This window comes from Ursus americanus, chromosome 6 (genome assembly GCF_024610735.1).
Source record: "Ursus americanus isolate L20-20 chromosome 6, mUrsAme1.1.p, whole genome shotgun sequence".
NCBI lineage: Eukaryota > Metazoa > Chordata > Mammalia > Carnivora > Ursidae > Ursus > Ursus americanus.
This window is the reverse complement of record NC_142132.1, coordinates 67,368,083-67,387,973: the sequence shown is the minus strand read 5'-3', so window position 1 is coordinate 67,387,973 and position 19,891 is coordinate 67,368,083. Positions and strand designations below refer to the sequence as shown.

The 19,891-nt window shown below is 52.6% G+C and overlaps 1 protein-coding gene across 1 annotated transcript in view; it reads left to right on the top strand.

Annotated features, from left to right (window-relative positions):
* The first annotated feature begins 3,007 nt into the window (after nucleotides 1-3,007).
* Nucleotides 3,008-19,891, top strand: part of C6H1orf198 (chromosome 6 C1orf198 homolog) — a 32,523-nt gene continuing 15,639 nt past the window's right edge. The window contains exons 1-2 of the mRNA XM_045783380.2: nucleotides 3,008-3,391; nucleotides 17,122-17,172. Coding sequence (XP_045639336.2) covers nucleotides 3,050-3,391; nucleotides 17,122-17,172 — 393 coding nt within the window. The 5' untranslated portion in view covers nucleotides 3,008-3,049. The remainder of the gene's footprint in view (nucleotides 3,392-17,121; nucleotides 17,173-19,891) is intronic.

Below are 19,891 nucleotides of genomic sequence, written 5' to 3'. Positions count from 1 at the left end.
CTCTTGTCTTCGTCATGAACGCTGCCCAGTCTTCTAAATAAACCAGGCTCACTTCGGCCCATCGCCCATTCTTTCTGGGTGTGGGAGCAAACAGCAGAGAACAATCCTCTTGCAGGTCAGCAGCTGGAATAACCAGTAACAGATGCAGTAATGAATCATCGTGCTCAGGGAGCCCGCCTGCATCCAAGCTGAAAGCCTCTGTAAGGAAGGCCAGCTTTATCCACCAGTACACTGCCCGGTCATGTCATCAGAAGGATCCCTTCCCCAAACGGTCATCTGCTTGCCGTAGTGTCTGGAATTTCACCATAAGTTTTGGCAACCGCCTCGCAAAATGTTACAGCTGGTCAATCAACTCTTAGAAGCAGGACTAGAACGCTTGCCCTGTGGTTTTCCAGTACCTTGCGGGTATCTCTGTGGGGAGAGTGGGCGCACAAATTACTTGTTTGGGACAACGAATTCATTCACCAGACCGTGTACTGAGAGCCTACTCGACATTCAGCTGTGTAGAGGGTGCTTTGGGGAAAGGAGCCCTGCCCTTACCCTCAAGTAAGATCAAATCCTGAAAGAGCCATACATAAACACCAAGGGACCTTCTATGTAGGGAAATATGACAAATATAGCCATACACACACACACACACACACACTCCACCCCACCTCTAATTTTGGTCACGTCTCTGTCAGAGTGCTTTATTTCCTGGGAGTTTCTACTTATAATCTGGAAGAAGTTTCCTTTTAGTTACCCATGATCACCCAGATCATGGACTTTACATGCTTTGGCTGATGGCCCTGATTTATCTATCATATTTAGATGATGACTTCTCTGGCAATAAGTTATATCTGATCTGAAATCTACTTAATCAGATTGTGCTTTTCTGAAAGCAACATTTATTTTTGCAACTGCTTGGAAAACCACATGGGACCAAGTTTCTAATAGCACAGAATCCTTCCTATATGAATTTCAAAGCAAGCTAGAAGATGTTAGTTAAATTTCCGGAAGACATCTTTAAACAGGACCCGTACCCATTAAGAAATGAGGATTAGAGGGATAATAATGCAAACTCTGTAACATTCATTTATTTATTCATGATTCATTCAACGAAGAGTCACGGAGCACTTACTCCGCACGGGGCATTCTTGTTCCCAGCAGTAAACAAGACAGGTAAGGTCCCTTGCATTCAGGTTAGTGTACCTAGCATATACATAAGCATTGATTTAAACAGAGACCAATAATATCAAGCTCTTCTCAACCTGACGGCTTCATAAATAGTCCTTTATACTGTGCAACCCAGGCTATTATCTGGTGGCTTTTCCCACTGCTTCAGTATATTATGCTGATAACACTGTCGATAGCAGTATCTTTTCTTGCAGATCTTGTCACATTCATGACATTCCAAAAATATTTTCTTAGGATTTCTGGGCCAGACTATGAAAGGCTATCTCATATTTAAAACAAGTTATTTGCACGTTATTTCTAGGACTGTGTTCAGAACTATCCAAGTGTTATTTGAGAGGCAAAGACCCTAAGTAAAAGCTGAAATGCAAATTTGTTATTCTAAGAGTGGACATTCTCATCTGAGACCTTACAGTCTTGTTCAAAACAGCCTGATAGGGGCTCCTGGGTGGCTCAGTAGGTGAGGCGTCGTCAGCCTTCAGCTCCGGTCATGATCCCAGGAGTCCTGGGACAGAGAATCCTGTAGAGGGGTCGGCTTCTTCCTCTGCCCCTCCCCCTGCTCATGCTCTCTCTCGCTCTCTCTCAAATAAATAAATAAAATCTTAAACAAAACAAAACTGCCTGACAGCAAGAAGATGAGGGCTCTGTATAATTTTAATTTTTGTGGTCTGGGACATACTTGAAAACGACAAATCTGTCCCTACTGCTGTTGGGATGTTGCTTCTCTGCCTGTGAAAACTTTCTGCCTCCTCCAGTTTGTTCGCAAATACCGAGCTGCTGAGAGTTCTTGTGATTTTTGAGATTCCAAAGTAAATCTTGTCATTTCATCTGGTTTGGGAGAAAGCGTAAGACCACGCCTCCGGCTTGGGGAAAACCTCCTCACGTGCGCTGGCAAAACCCGGTCCAGGTACGCCCGCCGGCCCTGACGCCTGTCCTGCAGTTCATTTAGGGAAAGGCACTGTGAGCCACCCGGCACTTTATTTCACTCCTCTCTTTAGGAGGAGCGGAAACTAATTTTCTTTGAACGCTCCCAACGCTAGTTCTTTCTCCGCTGGCCCATCAGGGAAAGGGACAGGACAGGAATGAGGCTGCCTGTGGCTAGGTCCTGAAATCGGACTTTCTCAGCCGCATCGGAGGGAGAAAAGTTTCCTTTGTCAAACAAGTGACCACGTGGCGCTATGGCGGTCCCCACCAGCAGCCCCGTGAGACCGCCGGGAGCGGACTTGGGGGGCGCGTCCGTCACTTCCTGAGCCGCCCAAGGGGAGCCCTGAAAAGTGGGGGAGCGGCTGGAACGCGAGAGAGCGATCAGGACGCGGGAGAGGGGCGTGGAAGGTGGGGTTCTCGGCAGTGGGCGGGCTCTGGGTGGGGGCGGGGAAAGGGTTCCCGGGAGTGGGCGGGTTCGGGGGCGGAGTTCCCGTGGTTGGGCGGACTCGGTGGGCGGGATCCTCGGAGGTCGGGGAGCGGAGGGCGTGGTACCGGGGTTGCCGGTCGCGGGGCTCCCCGGAGCGGGGAGGTTGCGGAGGGCGGGGTACTCGGCGTCCGGGTACACGGGGTTCCCGGGGTTGGGCTGGCGCGAAGGACGGGGTTCCCGGGGTCGGGGTGCGGAGGGCGGAGTTCCCGAGGGTGGGCGGCCCCGGGAGGCAGGGTCCTCGGGGGCGTCGGGGAGGGCGGGATACCCGGGGTGCGGGCACGGAGGGTAGTTCCCGAGGCCGTGGGGCGCGGGGGCGGGACTCGGGGGCGGAAGGGCGCCGCGCTCGGGGGGCGGGGCGGGTGGGGGCGGGGCTCGCTGGGCGGGGCTCCGTGCCGCGGGGGCGGTGCAGCTCGGGGAGGAGCGCGGGGAGGGGCGCGGGGAGGGGGAGCGGCTGGCAGGCCGGGCATGGCGTCGATGGCGGCGGCGATCGCGGCCTCGCGCTCGGCGGTCATGAGCGGGAACCGGCCTCTGGACGACCGGGAGCGGAAGCGCTTCACCTACTTCTCGTCGCTGAGCCCCATGGCCAGGAAGATCATGCAGGACAAGGAGAAGATCCGCGAGAAGTACGGGCCCGAGTGGGCGCGGCTGCCGCCCGCGCAGCAGGACGAGATCATCGACCGGTGCCTGGTGGGGCCGGGCGTCTCCGCGCCCCGCGACCCTGGGGACCTGGGGGACTCCGACGAGCTGGCGCGCTTTCCCGGCCTGCGCGGGCCCACGGGCCAGAAGGTGGTGCGCTTCGGGGACGAGGTAGGTGCGGGCGCGGCCGGGGACTCTCTCACCTCTCCGCGCCCCGAGGCGGCCAGTCCGGGTGTCCCCTGCCCGCCGGTCGCGCGGGTACGGGCAGGGGAATAGAAGGCGCGGGGACGGGAGTGGGCGGGAGGGGCGTCCCGGGGCCGCCGGTGCGGGGCTAGGGGCTCCCCAGAGGGAATTTGAGAATCGCGGTGAGGAGGAGGTCTTTAAAAACCCTCCATGTAGACCTGCTCCGCTGGGCCGCACAGGAGCTAGAGAGTTCCCCCGCAGCTGAAGGCGGCTGCTCTTAGGCGAGGCGGACCAGGTTGGAAACCCCAAGGAATTTTAGCCTGAGTTCTAATCCACTCTGCCCCTTAGCTCCATGGCCATGGGTGACTTAACCTCTTAGAGCCTCAGTTTCTCTCCCCGCCCCTCCCCTGTCCCGGTGTAAACCGGAGATGATACTACTCACCCCGTGCCTGCCCTGGATGGCACTCAGAAAATTGTATATATTAATAATAATATTTGTGATGAGCTGTATGGGACAAGAGAAATTGTCAGGCAAGATAAAGAGAAGGAAGAGGTGCCTTCCAAGGTTAGGACGTTTCCCTAAGATGTTTTACAGGTGAGTACGATGTGCAGCTTTGGTTTGGGGGTGCGCATGGAGCCCCGTTTTTTCATCAAAAAACTAAGCGATGAGTTTAAATGGGCGCCAGCAAGCCTTTGCTACATATAAGGACATGTCTGGGTCTCTGATCTAGACGCGGTTCCTACACTTCTAGACGGGAGAAATGCTGGAAGCATACAAGAAAAAACTCAGGGGTGTCCCCTTCTAAATCACAAAGACCTGAGTGTTCAGTGCTGCTCAGAAACTTGGTCTTTTTCTTCTTTTTTGTTTCACTGATACCCGTTTGATGCCATTAGAATTTGCACTGTTTTGTGCCATTAGAATCTGGCCTTTCACACTCAACTTTTACTATGAAGGGCAAAGTCAAAAGGAGCAAGAAGTATAAAAATGAAGTATACAAATGAAGCCCGCACTTTCTTAACCCTGGGAGCCTGCAGGAGGGGAGCTGGGCTTGGTGAGTTTTTCCCAGGGCATTGTGGATTGTGGAAGGGATTCTAGTTAACACTGAGTTTTAAAGCTGATTTTCAGGCTTGGGTGTGCTGAGACATTTATTAATACAAGATGTTTGTGGTCGTAAACCCACTTAAATGTGAGGGGTGTGTGAAGGACAGAAATATGCTGCCAGCATTGCCTTATTCTGACAGAATTCAAAGAAAAGTCTCCATTGGACTTTAAACTCGGAAGGCTCTGCCAGGAAAAACAAGGGTGTGGTAAACGGGGGGGTTGAAAATATAGGTTCAAAATGTATTTAAGGGCCAAAGCATTTTCAGTGCAAAAATCCGCATCTGTATAAAGACCTTTGCAGTGTTTGTGCTCAGATTTGGGTGATGAAAAAGCAAGCAGCCCTACTTTGGAAAAGTCATGAGTAAGTAAATAGGAGAGGAAGTAAACCTGTAAGTACTTACAGATGTTGAAGAGTGACTGTCATTTTTCCTTAGCCTGGTGTCCAGCTAAGAATATCCACATGCCTGTTCATCATCAAAAAACTCTTGCCATATAAGGGCTCAGTATCACTGATAAGGAAAGATGTGGCCAAGTTAATTTTGTACTCAAATTCCTGAACCGGGTGCCAGACTAAGCTCTTTCTGGATCCGTGAGCCCGATGTGATTTAAAAGCAAACGGGACTCTTCACTGTGGTACCTGCCTGCCGATCCAGGAACAGACCAGCCCCGGTTTTCAGAATTGAACTCAGCTTTACAAAACGGGCTGAGAGCATGCCCTGGAATGCCTCTGACCAACTTTAAACCAGATGGCAGAGGGACAGAGGGCACTGACTTCGAGGAGAGGTACTTAGAATATGACCCGTGGTCTGTTTTGACCTGCAGTGGCTGTGTGGTTTAATGGCACGAGGGAGTTTAAAATGCATGTCCCCAGACCTGGCAAGAGGTTGACACCAAAGTAGTTGGTGGTCTCATGCCCAGGGCTGTTCATGGAGGAGGGCTGGCTCCTGGACACAAGGGGCAATAGGTAACGGCAGGGTGGGGGGTGACCCCTGGCGAGGCTGCTGGATGGAGTGGCCCAGATAGGTGGCCCAGGTTTTCCAAGAGGGCCCTAAACCAGACTGAGTAGGGCCCTCTGTCCTTTCCACTTGAGCTGTCTTCTGATGTCCCAGGGGCCTTCACAGCCAATCGTGGAATGGAGAGTGCTCTCCTGGGCCCTCCAGCTTGCCCACCCCCAGCAGCTACAGACAGACGTCTGACACATGGGTGCTTCGGGTGAATCAGCTCTCTCCGGAGCCACCTTCTGACTCTAGATGACGGGTAGGCGCCAGCCTCTTGAGTACTTCCACGAAGGACCACCCCATATGCTGGGTTCTAAGTGCGTTTCCTAAGGCTATAGTGGGAGGAGCCTGGGCTCTGTAGTCTGTCTTGGGTTTGAGTTTTGGCTCCCCCATCTACCGGCCTTTTGACTGTGTCTAAATCACAGACCTATCTGAGCTTCAGTTTTCTGGGCTCTGCGACGGGAATAGCATTGACGGGATGCTGGTCAAGATCACGTCCACAAAGGGCCTATGGGCTTAAAAGACGGTTATAGCTGCTCGTGGTTAAGAATGCCATTGACCCTCAAACAACACGGGTTTGAAGTGCACCGGTCCACTTGTATGCAGATTTTTGGGGTGAAGAATTGTAGGGTAGATGTATTTTCTTTTCCTTATGATTTTCTTCACACATTTTCTTTTCTCTCACTTACTTTATTGTAACAATACAGTAAATACACATAACATACACAATGTTTGTTAATCGATTGCTTATCTTATTGGTAAGTCTTCTGGTCGACAGTAAGTTGTCGGTAAAGTTTCTGGGGAGTCAGAAGTGACATGTGGATTTTCAAGTGTACAGGTGTCCCTAACCCCTGTGTCGTTCAGGCGTCAAGTGCGTTGTTATCGAGTCTCTCCGTTCCCACTTGCGAAAATCATTATCATGAAATAAATACATTTCTGCTGTTGCTAAGTCTGCAGTTGGCCCGTCAGAGTTGTCCACGTGAGAAGGAGCTCTGTTCTGGTGGCCTCTGGTCATGTGCCTTGGGGCACGTATTTGAAGCTTCCGTTTGTTCTGTCCACAGTATGGCCATGGTGTGGCCTGTCTCCGGATCACCAGTCACATCAGCCTCAGATTGTGCCCCCCACCCCCTTTCAGCTTCCCTGAAGGGCAAGGGTATCACCTGTTTCTTTGAATACCCTCTCCCCATCACTGGGAATATTTTTGTAGCCCACATTTTAAGTCAGATCATGAAAGTATAGCCTCCAAATGTGACCAACATCTAGTCTTTCTTATGTTAAGGAACAAATAAGTAGAAACGCGATTGCATATTGGTGGTCGTCGATCTTGGCCATGACTTGTCAGGGCTCCGTTCGCACATCACACTTGCCTCTGGTGCGACCGCTCTGTGTGGACAGGTGCGACATCGCGGGATCTGTGTTTATTTGTACCCTCACTGCCTGTACAGCAAAAAGATCAGGGCTCAGATCCCCCCTTGCTGGGACGACCAGCCTGGTGAGGGAGATCAGCTGCCTTTGTGCCTTGAAGCCACGGGGGGACCTGTCCGTTTTCAGTTTTTCCTTCCTTGGGAATTAATTCCGAGAATATCTCTCAGAGCCTAATACATTAGAAACTAGAGGCATTCTAGCTTTAGGGCTGCCTAGGCTGTCCGTAATCTTCACCAGCTCCTTTCAAAAGCCCCCCTACCCCATGAACATATGATCTTATTACAATTTCATCACAAGGTCACCAACCCCTCCTGCCCCCCATCATGTCCCCAAGTAACTCCTGTGCAGAGAATCTGGAGCGGCTGGGGTGGAATACTTCTCTCTTAGCGAAAGAAGAGGAGCACCTGGGGTCCCCAGCCCTGACCTCCATTCCTGGCTGTGCTACCAGCCAGGCGCCGCCTGCTCAGGGCATAGGTCTTCCTCCGTGAAATGAGTGGCTCTGGTATTTGGTATGAACATGAAGGCATGTTTGCAAACAGCTGCCTTTAGAGGTCTGACTTTCCCTGCATTCTTCCTTCAGCACTAAAGTTTTGGGAATGGCCTACTCGGGGAGATGGGAGATTTTCATTTTGGAAGGTTTTAGAGATCACTCAGTCTGTTTCTGCTGCTTCCTGTTATCAAATAGGAAACCAAACAAACAAATGAAACCCCAAAAAACCCCAAAGCTGAATCTTTAGAGATGTGTTGCAGGCTGTAAGCAGGTAACCCCGGAAATTTGGTGTGTTTACTTCTCCCGGACCTACGTGTCTCTGCCATCTCCCATAAGGTAGGTGAAGCTGGGCAGGAAGGGTGTTGCCATGTGCCATACGCCAGCCCCCAGGGACCCTGATCTGGCTCTTGCGTGCGACAGCACACAGAAATTTTGGGCCTTGGAGCCAGACAGCTCCACCCCCTCTTCAACAGCTTAGCGTGACCAGCTGCTGTAGGAAGGAAGTGTCCCTCCTCAGGCGTCCTTGTCCCTCCCCCTCCTGCAGGGACCTGGGGGCTGGCTGGCTGCTCCCTTGCTCCTCTCTGCCTTCACCTCCTCCTCTGGGGCTGAGCCTCGGCCTCCCTGACTCCCTGACACCCTCTGCATGGCCTGAAGCCGGCACTTCCTTCTGCAGGCCTCGGTGGGCCCGTGGCTTGGTCCAGCCCTGCTTCTCATCCAGCTCTTGCCCCCAGCTGGCTGAAGTGCCTTTCCCTGAAGTGATCTGAGGGTGCTTCAGGAGGCGGGGGAGGTCAGGATGGAATATTCCAGTTCAGCAAACCTTGCTGAGCTGCTATCCCCACTCAGCGTCCTTGGGTCCGCCTGCAAACGACCTGCTTTGCCTTCCTTAGGATTCATGCTGGCCAGCCTAGATTTTTTTTTTTAAGTTTATTATTATTATTTTTTTTAGTAACCTCCGTAACCTCTATACCCAACATGAGGCTGGAACTCAGTGACCCCATGATCAAGAGTCACACGTTCTTCTGACCGAGCCAGCCAGGCACCCCTAGATGTTTGTCTTTTAAAAATAAACTAATTAAATTGCTGTAAGATATACAAGATAATGTATCTGTATGTTACTGTTAAAAGATCCAAACACTGCAGAAGCAGCATTGTGAAGCAGTTGGTCGTATCCTTCCAGAACTTTCCTCGAGTGTTAACTCTTCATTAGATTTGAGTTTGGTTGGATATATGGTGTCCTGACACAGGACCTGTCCCATGTGAGGTCACCTCTTCCCCTTCCACTTGAGCAGTTTGGCCTTTCCTTTTTTCAGCCCTTGGCAAAAAAATGAGGAGAAATTTGAGAGTTACTTTCTCAGTATTCTGGATTTGTTTTTTAAGGAAAGTGGAATGTATAATTATGATTCCCACCTTCCGTCTGGTAGAGCCCTGCAGTTTTTAGAAAAGATGAGCGGGTTCACGTTGCTTTTCGTGTCCTTGCATCTGGGGTTCTGTGCCCTGGCTCTGGACAGGAGTTGAGAACGTGGCCTCGAGCCCATATCTGTTTCCCTGGGCTGCGAGCGGGGAGGCTGCAGGGCCTCCCCACAGGCTTCTCCTTTCGGACCCATGGTTCTTTGCCCAGAGTAGCACCCGCCTGCTACCCCACGAAGGGGAGGAAGGGTGTTGAACAGGTGAGCCCTGGGAGCTAAGGCAGCCAGCCACACAGGCCCCCTCCCTGGCTCCTGTGGGAGGGCAACCAGGGGCTGCCACAGAAGGGGTTTTGGAAAGAAGTGTAATGATTTATTCACTGTCACGCAGGGAGGGATGGGACAGAGCTGAGAAGCATGTTGGCAGATCTGGGACCCTTTCGCTGACCGGAGTCACTTTCTTAAGCAAGAGATTCCTTTAATACCGGAGGAAAAAAATCCATTTTTCAAAAAAACAAACGAAGGTCAGATCTGTTTGTTTAAGCATCCTACTCGTTTTCTGTTTGTTTAGGTAGAAGGCTCATCCCCCCGCCACCCCCGCTCCCATTACTGCCAAGGCACGGAGCTTTCGTTTCCGCCTGGCCTTGGGGGCCACGGCTCCTGAATTTGTATTCACGGTGCAGCCTGCCTGCTAGTTCAGTCCTGGCTGTTTTTCTCTTGTTGGCCTGCAGCTTCGTCCTTGCATTTCTGGAAACCCTCCTGTCTCAGCAGAGTTAAATATATTACACGTCAGAGGGAAAAGCATCGATTTCATAAATATATAAATGAAAGTCCCTAAAAAGAAGCAGTTGGTAAAAAAAAAAAAAGGGCATATTTTAATCAGTCTTCTTCCTCACTCCCCTGCCTTGTTTTTCAGTAAACTTCATTCCTGAGAGCAGTTTTAGGTTAACAGCCACACGGAGCAGAGAGTACGGAGATTTCTTGTATACTCCCATCCCCCCACATGCGGCGCGCCCTCCCCCCCCCCCCCGCTGCCAACCCCCCCCCCCCCCGCCAGAGTGGCGTATATCGGCACATGACCCTCACCCAGAGTCCGCGGTCTGCATGAGGGTTCCCTCTCGGTGTGCGCGTCCAGTGGGTCCGGACAAATGCACAATGACTCGTATCCACCATGAGAGTAGTTCACTGCCCTCAAGACCCTCGGTGCTCTGCCTGCCTCTTCATCCCTCCCATCCCCCACCCCGGCAGCCACTGGCCTGTGTGCCATCTCCGTAGCTGTGCCTTGTCCAGAAGGCCGTATAGTTGGAGGCCTAGAGGACGTAGCCTTTTCAGATTGGCATCTGTCAGTTCGTCATATGCACTGAAGGCTCTTCCGTGTCTTTCCGGGGCTCGGTAGCTCATTTCTTTTTAGCTCGTAATCGTATTCCATCGTCTGTGTCTCCCGTCGTGTATTTATCCAGTCACCTGCCGAAACATCCCAGGGGCTTCCAAGTCTTGGCAATTATGAGTGAAGCTGCTGTAAACGTCAGTGTGCAGGTTTCTGTGTGGATGTAAATTTTCAGCGTGTTGGGTTAAGTACCAAGGCGTGGGATTGCCTCACCTGTTCTGACCGCGCCGCCGCAGCTTTGAGGCAGAGACGGGCACTGAACAGCCACCCAGGGAGAGTGTGCTCCACGCCGGATGTGCCTGACATCACTGGGGGGCCGTGACAGTCAGCAGCACGGGGGGTTTCTGACCCCTTCTCCAGGCTCTGCTGTCTGAGCCTGATTTCTCTTACTTACAGTATTCACAGTGTAAATTTCTTACCTTTTTTTTTCCTTTTTAAAGATTTTATTTATTTGAGAGAGAGAGCACAAGCAGGGGCAGAGGGAGAGGGAAAAGCAGACTCCCCACTGGGCAGGGAGCCCGATGCAGGGCTCGATCCCAGGACCCCCAGGACCATGACCTGAGCCGAAGGCAGACGCTTCACGGACTGAGCCGCCCAGGGGCTCTTTAAGTTTCTGACCTTTCAGTCAAGATGCCACCATCTGTCAGCTAGAAAGTCCTGTCATTGATGGACTTCAGAAGTATGGTGACGACTTACGGTTCCAGTGAGCACCTTGCAGTCAAGATGCCACCATCTGTCAGCTAGAAAGTCCTGTCATTGATGGACTTCAGAAGTATGGTGACGACTTACGGTTCCAGTGAGCACCTTGCAGGGCTCCAGGATCCTGACGCTGCTTCGGAATTACTCCGATCTGTGGCTGGGACGCTCCGTGGTTGGGATTCCAGCTGTTGTCAGCACTGACATTTAGCCAACTGCGCACCCTAGCCCGACCTTCGGAGGATGTCATGACCCTGGGAGGTGGGCATGTGGACTGTTGGTGGTCGCGTACTTACTGTGATTGAGCCGCAGTGTTTGTTAGGAACGCAGCTGCAGCTGTCTTGTATGAAATCATTGAACGCTGGCAAGAATCCAGAAATAAACCTTTTTAAATGTGATTCTCCTTCGGCTGGAGCCTTGCAGCCTGTTCGGAGACGGTGAATTCACCTTGGCCGATGATACTAGTGCCCAGGGCCGTGGGCTTGCCCGCTCCGAGGTAGAGGGGGAGAGCGCTGGCCTGGGAAACTGGGGGCTTCTCGTGAGAGCTGTCTGGACCCTAGGTTGCTTTCGTAGGAGTCCCTGTTTGGGGACGACCGGAGCTACCTAGCAGTACTGACCGAGGGCTCCTCTGCACGTGGGGTGGACCGCGCAGGCAGAGGTGGGTCCCCGAGCCCTGCAGGTCCACAGGCACAGGCAGCCCGGTGTGGCTGTGTGGCCACATACAATGTGCAGATGGAGAGGGGCCTGGCGTCGTGGGAGGGCCCGAACTGGGGAAGCTGCCCAGAGGAAGGGCTGCCTTCTAGAATGACCTAGGGAGTTGGTGGTGTAAACCTAGGTCAGGCGGGACCTACGGATTCGGCCTGTTACCACGGCACCCTAGGCGATGCCGATTTACCGCCTGGCCTGGAATAGCTAGGGTACGGCTAAGGTACGGGCCCCCTTGAGGGAGTCTTGAGTCTGGTGTCTGTGAATGTGCCTGCGTGAACCCCGCACCAGGAAGCGCCCGGGAAGGGGCCATTCCCACCGAATACCTGGGGACAGGTGTGCCACAGGGAGGGCATCCACAGGGAAGGTGTGGTTTGCTCAAGCCGAGGCGGTGGACAGACAGGCCTGCAGCCTTCAGAGAGGCCCAAGGTGTAGGCTGGACTCCCCCACATGCCGCAGGGTCTCCGAAATAGGTGCCTGGAATGTTCCAGGAAGGGGGCTGCTTCCCGTCTGCTGGCTGCTAGTGGCCTGGCTTTGGGCAGTGGGAGGCCAGAGGTCCCCTCAGGAAGCCCATGCCTCTGGGTTGGCTTCCTTTCTGGCTCAGACCCATGGGGGACCTATGGGGCAGCCAGCGCAGACAGTGCTGTCCCCAGGGGCTCGCGGTCCCACACTTGAGACGCAACAATAAGATTCACCCGCCGGGCCTTGAAAGCGGAAAACAAGTTCTACAAGAATAATTGCTCAGTAGTCTCTAATCCAGTTCATGAAGAGGGAAGGTTAATATTTGTAAGATTTCATTGTCTTTGAAATCCATTTGAAGTCCATAGTTTCTCACTGTAGAGTCATTTTGGAAGAGTCAGGACTGGTACAGAGGAATCATAACCCATTATAGATGAGTTGCTTGTAACTAAATAATTTCAAAAGCAAAATGACTGAAATCACTTTAAAATTTAATTGCAGTATTTACATTTAACGTCGAATGTGGTGAATTTCGGTGTGTTCGGTCGCAGGCCTGGGTGTGTTGGTAACTGTTGAAAGTCGGGTTGCCGGGAGTGAGGGCGAGGTGCCCTGACCTGGAGCCCCAGCCGATTGCCTGGGGCCCACGGGGGAGCAGGGTGTGTGGTGAGCAGTTTTACGTTCTCAGAAAAAGCTAGTGGCAAACCCCTACCTTCACACGTGCTCAGCTTCCCCCACTGTCAGCATCAGCCACCAGAGTGGGACGTTTGTTACAGCGGATGAACCCTGCATTGACACATGGCTATTGCCCAAGTCCATGGCTGACACTGGGGTTTACTCTTGATGTTGTCCATTCGGAGGGTTTGAGAAAAGTGTCCATCACTACACTACGGTAGTACGGTGTTTTCATTGCCCTAAAATCCTCCCTTCAGCTCTGGTAACTGCTGATCTTTGTACGGTCTTTGTAATTTTGCTTTTTCCAGAACGTCATACAGTTGGGCTTATGCAGTATTGTTGCCTTTTCAGATTCCTTTATTGTGGGAAAATACATATAGCATAAAATGTACCATTCTAACCATTCTTAAGTAGACATCCAGTACATTCTCACTGCTGTGCAGCCAGTACCACTGTCCGTTTCTAGAACTTTCCATCACCTCAATCAGAAACTCTGAATCCATTAAACAATAACTTCCCATTTCTCCCTCCGTGGTGAACTGTATTCTGCTTTCTGTCTCCATGATTTTGCCTTAGTCTAGGTGCCTCAAGTAAGTGGAGTCACATAATATTTGCCCTTTGGTGACTGTCGTATTCATTTAGCATGATGTCCTCTGGTTTATTCCAGTTGCAGCTGGTGTCAGAATGTCCTTCCTTTTGAAGGCTGAGTAGGATTCTGTCGCATGGATTTGCCCCCTTCTGTTTATTCATCTGCTGCTGACATCGGTGTCGTTTTCACATGTTGGCTCCGTCGCAGAATGTTGTAGCGGGTACTGGTGTGCGGGTGTCTGTTCAAGTACCTGCTTTCACTTCTCACGGCTGCAGCTCCAGGAGTGGAATTTCTGGACCAAGTGGCAATTCTGGGTTTAATTGTTTTGAGAAACTGCCACACTGTTGCCCACATTCCCACCAGCAGTGCAGGAGGGCTCCAACGGCTCCGATCTCCACGTCCCTGCCGTAGTAATAACCACCCTTGAGGGTATGGAGTATATTACTTTTGTTTTTAATACAATGTGTGTGTGTTTTGAAGATTTTATGTATTTTATTTGGGTGGGGGAGGCGCAGAGGGGGAGGGAGAGAGAGACTCTCAAGCAGATTCTGTACTCCACGCACAGTCCGATGCGGAACTCGATCTCACGACCCTGAGATCATGGCCTGAGCCAAAACCAAGAGTCTTAACCAACTGAGCCATCCAGGCACCCGTAATACAATGTGTTTTAATTGTGCTTATGTAACTCAGTTTCTAACAATGGCTGTCTTTAACAGCAGGTTCAAAAAACGCCTTAACATTTCACAGTCCACTTCTGTAAGCCCGCTCCAGCACACCTCTGGCTGCAGCCTCCAAAAGTACAAATGTCTGGGGCCCCCAGAGATCTTAACACACTTGTGCATCCGTTCTTTACCAAATAGTAAAGTGAAGTGCTGGAGATTTTGTGTGAATATGCATTCTGGTACCAGGGGCAGAGAACAGATGTTCTTTTTTTTTTTAAGTACTTTTTCTGCTAGGAGGTGAACATTTGTGTTGGGTGAACATTTTCCAGTAAGAAGTCAGGGCGTGTGGGATGTTAAGAGGAAAGAAGACGTGGTGCCTGTCCATCCTGGAGTCCTTGGAGCCACGTGGGGGAAGTGCAGAGCCTCCCACATGCTGCGCTGGCCTCTCATGGTTTCCAGGGGCTGTATGTCCCGTGACTCTGCTTTTGTCCTGCGCTTTTGGGATCTAGTGATTTCTAGCTTCTTTCTGTGCCATGCTCCAGAGAAGAAATAATTTCCGGAGAGGTGCAGCATTGTCTCTGGTAGAGGCGTCCCTTATGGAGAGGAATTTGTGAGGACTCTTGGCCGAATCAGAGCCCACTCCCTGACATCCTGTGGTCTAAGCAGCACATGTGTTTTGGTGCCTTGACAGTTTCAGATCTTGGGCACCAGGATGGCAGGTGGGGGAGCCTTTCGGGCCACCCAGCAGAAAGCAGATGTGAGCATCCACGAGCGTGTGCCTGGCCATGTTTGGTTGACTGCTGGACATCGTGGGAGAAGAAGAAAGAGAACACTGTGCACGCACTGACACTTTGCTGTCCTGGTCCCATTTTGCATCCAGCTGCCTGGAGAGCCTGTTCCCAGCGCTGGAGTTGTGCAGCCACAGCTGACATCAGCGCTCCAGTAACATTTTTGCTTGGCATGTTTATTTTTCTTAAGCGTTTTATTATTTTTTATGAGCTCAGAATTGCAGAAATCTAAGGAATTTGCCCCTTGACTGAGTTTCTTGCTGGAGCAAACAAAAGACTATTGACTTGACACCAAGTTTGGGAGAAATCACAGTGTGACCCTCTCTCTGTCTGCGGTTCCCTTGGAATGTTAGAGAATGCGGGCTGCCACCACTGGTGACTGCGTGCTTACTGAGCTCCAGGATTGGTCTCCGGTCCTCTGAGTCCCATGCTTATTTTCCTTGCAAAGCGTTATTTTAATTTTTGCCGATTTCAGCTGCATAACTAATATTTAAGGACAGATCATAGCACATGATGAGGGGATCCAGCTCCAGTGTGCCCCGGCCACTGGGTCTGCCCCCTCCCCTGCCTCCACCTGCCCAGTTAATCTCCACACACCTCCTCTGTCCACTGAGGTGGCCACTGGGCTGTCCCATGTCTGGATAGAAGGAGCACAGGAACGCCTGGGTGGCTCAGTTGGTTAAGTGTCTGCCTTTGGCTCAGGTCAGGGTCCTTGGATCGAGCCCTGTGTTGGGCTCCCCGTTCAGGGGGGAGTCTGCTTCTCCCTCTGCCTCTGCCCCTCTCCCTGCTTATATGCATGTGCGTGCTCTCTCTCTCCAATAAATTAATAAAGTCTTTTTTAAAAGAGCACATTTGCCAGTTGATTTCCCTTTACTTTTGTCCTTCAGACCCAAATCTAGACTAAATGATACATATAGGCTCCTTCACTTTCCCCATGTGGAAACAAAGTCCTTCTTGTTTTATGATTCGGAGAGGAACTTAGACGGTCCTGAACTCACAGAGTTTTGGAGACTTTCAGGTCACGTAGCCCCGCACTATGCTCCGGTGCCCCCCAGCACACACACGGCCTGGACTGGACCCAGGAGCCCCCACAGCTGAGGTTGGGCCGATGGCCTCCCTCTCATCACAAGGGCTCCTTCTCAAACATTCCTCCAGGCAGCCTACTTCCATTTTTGGAGGGACAGAGTTTGTAAATTGAGATGTAGCTTGTGTTTAGCTGGAATTCCAAATGGGAGGGCAGTGGCCCACATTCCCTCTCATTTGTAGTGTTTCCCGGCAGCCAGGAGCAAAGGGGCCGAGGCAAGCGAGTTCAAAGGCTAAGGCGGGGATGGCGAGGGCTCCGAGAGCTGGCCTTCTGCAGACCCCCTGTGCCTTACAGAGGGGGGCAGAGCCCGATCTCCGACCTCTGGGGACTAGGAAGACCTCACTTCCCTGGGGTGCTTTATGGAATGACCGTCTCAATTTAAAATACCTTATTCCATGTTCAGTCCGTCGCCCAGTATGTCCCAACTTGGGGTTCAGAGAATATCCCCAGTAGAAGCTAGGCACAGACCAGAGACTTGCTGGCACAGGACGATGGCTGGGGGCTCAGAGGGGGTGGCCAAGAAAAGGTGATTTTCCCGTTCTTGTTCAGGCCAGTGAGCAGAACCTAACGGAGCCACGGTCAGATTCTCGGTTACCGTTCTGAAGGGCTCTTTCCATCATGTTCTGTTGGCGGGGGTGGGCGCGGTGTCAGAGCTCTCACTCCAAGTGGGCACTGGCATTCAATGGGCTCGTTCTTCATTGACTTTGCCGACAGCGCCTTTCCGATCTCTGGGGGGCTCGCGGGGGGAGGCGGGGACGCAGCTGCCTTGGCTTGGCTGGAGGTTGATTGCCTGGCATTCTGTTCATTTGTTACTTCATTTGATCGTCACCACAACCCTGCAAGGGAAGCATGATTCTCCCCTTACAGATCAGGGAAACTGAGGCTCTGAGGGCTCCGCCCTCTTCCCATCATGGCCTCGTGTGCAGTCGCTGGTAGAGCTGAGGCTCAAGCCTGTAAAGCCCCTTTCCCTTTCTGCCCACATCCCCATCATCGAGTCCCCGCGGGGCCTCCCACACGGGCAGTGAGTGTCCCTCTGGCCAGGGCGCCCCGGGACGTGCCTGGCCGCCACCACTGGAAAGATGAGGGAGAAGCCAGACTGTGGAGGTCGGCAAATTCTGTGCGAAGCAAACATCAGGCTTGCTCCGAGCCAGGAGCTGGGCTGAGTCCTAAGTTCGGTTCCCCCGCGGCCTCGGGTGGGTGTTTGCACAGGGTATGTTTGGGTTTGTGTTTCACGTTTATTCTTGAATTTTTATTTCAGGACATAACTTGGCAAGATGAGCACTCTGCCCCTTTCTCCTGGGAAACGAGGGTAAGTTGGATTAAATGTGGATTTGTTTGTCCTTTTAAAAGAGAATCGCGTGGTTCTCTCCTTTTCTTGCAGCACTTGATGGACTCAGAAGGCAGAGGCCCCGCTGCCCGGCTGCCGGTGGAGGAGGACGGGAGGGGAGACAGTTGTGATGGCTAGGAGACCTGTGTCAGGTCGTGATGGGATTAAAGTGGTCGTCAGTACTGCCAGCTGGGGCGAGGTGCCCTGGACGAGGATCCCAGCCATCCTGGGGAAGCAGGGTCAGCCCCGTCAGAGGCTTTCTCTGCTCCTTCCTCTGCCCCCCCAACACTCAGCACCTTGGTGGGGGTGCTTTCTAAGGCAGAGCTTGGAGGGAAGCTTTTGGGGCGGGGGAGACCGCTGGTTTTATTTAAGATCAACTCAGAACAGCCAGGAAGTTGGGTAGGTGTGGGGGCAGGAGAGACGCGGGGGCAGAGACCACACGGCAGATCTGGGGAGATTCAGCTCTAAGGCGCCAGAGCCTGGGGTGAAAGGCATAGGGAAAGACTCTGCACCCTGTGGACTTGAAGGGGCCGTGGGTCCCCATGGGCAGGTGTTATCGAACACAGCCTGGTCGGGACGGCTAACTCCTGGTCACTTGTTTACTATCATTATCATCAATATCATTATTATTGATGGTTATTATTGCCAGAGTTGCATAGCAGTATCAAGCTTAACTGATTTTAATTCATTTCCCCTAGCCTCTCTAGTTGCAAAGGAGCGAAAGGACCAAAAGGCAGAAAGGGAAAGAAGGGAAAAGACCAGGATTCTAGAACATTTGGTGCTGTGAGTTGGAGGGCTCATCCCGTAATAGGTGACGAAGACAGCAGAGTGCCTGGAATAGGGCTTTGACCTGAGGTCAGATCAGGGCTTTGAAGCGCCAGGGCTTGCGCTTGGTTTTCCGCTGAGCCCACATCGCTCATCTCAGCAGAAGTGGGCATCCAGGGGGCCTGCAGAGACAGTGGGTCAGAGTGAGGGCAGAGCAGTGAGGGGTCTGCAAGACACCTGAGAGGCCCTCACACGGGGGCCTGTGTCTTAGAATGAAGTATTTGGCCAGGCTCAGGTGGATGGGGGCAGTGCTTGGTGAGCGGCTGCTGATGGTGCCGAGTGACCCGAGCCATCCTGGGGACGGGGAAGAGCGTGACGTGGTCCTCACGGGACAACCGGGAGGTGGCTTTGAGAGAACGTGGCATCAGTGCAGTGTTCTTCTGGTGGGTGCGGATTCCTCCTGCCTCCCGTGTGCCGCCACGTGGGGTCCCGAACACCCTACAGTAAAGATGCAAACACCTCATCGCGCACGTGTCATTTTTGTCTAGGTGTCTGCAGAGGGCGGGATGAGCGGAATGGTGTGCCTGGAAGCTGGGGTCTCCCTAGAGATCTGGACGCTGCTTGAAGGATATCAAGGAGCAGCCTGGAAATACAGGAGCCCCTACGACCAACAAGGAACCCCGTCCAGTTACACTGGAAGGGAAGCTGTGGGTGGGTAGCGAGAACATCAGCTCACTGGCAGACAGCCGGGGCCTCAGTCTCAGATGGGCTCCCCGGGGTAACTGAGAAGCACTAGGCGTGCAGGTGATCCCTAGTGGTAAGAGGCAGATAGACCCTCTGCAGGTTGGAACCGAACAGCCTGGGATGCAGTGACCCAGAAAGTGGCCCAGATTGTCCTGGACTGGGTCCTCTGTTTGATGGTATCACGGTGATAAAGGCACAGAGGTCAAAAGAGTTAGAATGTCCTAAGTCCTAAATCCATCTTGTGCCCCCTGAGAATATCTGCTCTATTAAGAATTTACCTTGTGAAATGTTCCTTAATCTGCTATTTGCGAGATGGGACATTCCATCTATTATTAACTTGCTGCAGACGACATTCTGGGACAAGGATGGGCCGTGGCTGGGGCGGGTGCTGAGACGGGGCTCAGCTGCTCAGGGCCAGCCTGGGCCCAGGTGTCTCGAGAACGAGGACAGCTAACAGGATCAAGGATCACACCTGTGCTGGTGCTAAGTGTCCACAGTTGTGAGCCGAGTCCCTTAGGAACCTGGTTGGGAAGCCTCCAGAAGTTAATAGGTGCTGTAGCAGAGCACCAGCTTGCTTCCCCATCTAGCAGGCTCACTCCGGGTCCTCACCTTTTAGTTTGATCCCTTGAGGTCGGACTTACCTGGTAGAGTGTTAGAACCTTTAGAGGTAAAATAGCAGTCCAGAGAGCAGAGAGGCTTGTCCCTACTCTGTCTTCATAAGTCAAGGTCGGGTTCTAAAAAGAACCTCCCCAGCCTTAACTCGAGTGCCCTGCCTCCCTGGCTCTGTCATGCTCTGCCTGGGGACCTCCAGACTGGTGAGAACCTCTTAGGAGAGCTGCAAACAGAAGTGGCTCTAGGCAGGGCGGGGCAGCTCTGATCTCCAGGTGCAGAATTCGGGGCTTGGACACGGGTTCTTGCTCTCCCTCGTTTGACGCCTTCTTCTCTCCGTCAGTCATCTGTTGATGCATAGCAAACCACCCCACAGCTTCATGGACCAAAGCAGACGTTTATTTGCCCACGATGCTGGGGCTCAGCAGTGTGGGCAGGGCTCAGTGGCTGTTCTCCCATTGGCCTTGGCCGGGATGGCTCCCCTGTCATCTGACAGCCGTCCGGTGGGAGCTGGCCTCTCCAGGATAACCTTCCTTCTGGGTGCAGCTGGGGCTGGGTGTCGCGGGCGCCCTGAGTTGCCAGC